The 1381-nt window shown below is 42.0% G+C and overlaps 2 protein-coding genes across 2 annotated transcripts in view; both read left to right on the top strand.

The window, feature by feature from the left end:
• Window positions 1-793, top strand: part of LOC106511252 (mpv17-like protein) — a gene marked incomplete in the record, with an annotated part of 10330 nt that extends 9537 nt beyond the window's left edge. The window contains 2 exon segments of the mRNA XM_014000002.1: window positions 157-587; window positions 763-793. Coding sequence (XP_013855456.1) covers window positions 157-587; window positions 763-793 — 462 coding nt within the window.
• A 120-nt stretch (window positions 794-913) lies between these two features.
• The window catches only part of LOC106511253 (nuclear distribution protein nudE homolog 1), a gene marked incomplete at its 3' end in the record, with an annotated part of 9066 nt that continues 8598 nt past the window's right edge, over window positions 914-1381 (top strand). Inside the window, 1 exon segment of the mRNA XM_014000003.1 lies at window positions 914-1176.

Genomic DNA, 1381 nt, shown 5'->3' with positions numbered 1-1381 from the left:
AATAATAATAATAATAATAATAATAATAATAACAACAACAATGATTATAATAATAATAATAGTTATAATAATAATAATAACAGAACTGGCCCTGCTCAGAACATCAATATTTCAGTTCCAGGATAAAGTTTCTGTTCGGACTCTGCTCTGTTCCAGTTCCTGAACTTTGTCCTGACCCCTCTGTACCTGCGGACGGCCTTCATGGGGGGCTGCGCCTTCCTTTGGGCCACCTTCCTGTGTTTCTCACGGCAGGACGGAGACGGGACGGCCACTGTGGCCCTGGCCTTTGTTCTGGACCCCCGTAAAACTCTGGAGGAGGTCCGAGAGGCCCGGCTGGCCCGGAAGAAGCAGAAGATGCAGAAGAGGACAGGAGGAGGAAGAAGAGGAGGAGGAGGAAGAGGAGGAGGAGGAGAAGGAAGAAGAGGAGGAGAAGGAGGAGGAGGAGGAGGGTGCTTCAGGATGGACCTCCATCAGGACCAGTTGGTCTCAGGGTCTGGAGCTGTTGGAGAAGCTTTAAAGAAAAACTCACAAACACACAAAAAACAAGAGTTTGAGTTTATTTTGTGTCAGATAATAAAGATTATTTTACTTTTTTTCTTTCTGTAACAAATAAACTTTAACAGAAACGTCTGAGGCTGAAAACAGGAAACATTTTGTCCAACTTTATTAATGTTGTTGAACTTGTTTGTGTCCAGTAGAGGTGCAGAGGTTTGTACAGAGGATAAACTGTTCTTAATATTTAAATTAACTCAATGTTTACAGATTAACTGAGAAACAGATCTGTGTGAGCTGAAGAAATAATGATAAATAAAACTGTCTTTATATGAATCAGGGATTTACAAAGTGTTTTTAAATGTGTAATAAATGTATTTCTTATAAAAATGTCAAGTTTTGTCCCTGGTAACGCGGTCCAGAAGTGTCCCACTGCCCCTGAACGCAGCACCTCCTGGTGGTCGTCCATCAAACAGTTTGGATTGATACAGACCCCGCCCCCACTCTCACATCTCAACTCTGATTGGACAGTCCTCAGGGACCCGCCTATCCAGCTTTGATTGACAGACAGTTGTCCAATGGTAACCGGAAACGAGGACGTCACCTGGCCTGTGATTGGCCTGTAGCCTGAGTCTTCTCACAGTGGTGTAACTTTGTGATTCAGCTCCAGACACGTCTTTAAAGGTTGTAAAACTTTATCTTTTTGTTTGTAAAAGTGACCRGCAGCTGTGCTGCTGATGGTTGTAGCGGCTGATAAAACTTATTAAAGCTCAGAGCTGAAAGTTAGCTGGGATTTAAATGGTTAACTCCGTTAGCTCCAACAGCTAGCTTCTAACTTTATTAAATATGTTTCTGGGTTATTTAAGTTTTATAAATGATATTTATTTAG

Source organism: Austrofundulus limnaeus, unplaced genomic scaffold (genome assembly GCF_001266775.1).
Source record: "Austrofundulus limnaeus strain Quisiro unplaced genomic scaffold, Austrofundulus_limnaeus-1.0 Scaffold2627, whole genome shotgun sequence".
NCBI lineage: Eukaryota > Metazoa > Chordata > Actinopteri > Cyprinodontiformes > Rivulidae > Austrofundulus > Austrofundulus limnaeus.
Note: the sequence above shows the minus strand (reverse complement) of the source record. Positions and strands in the feature narration are given on the sequence as shown.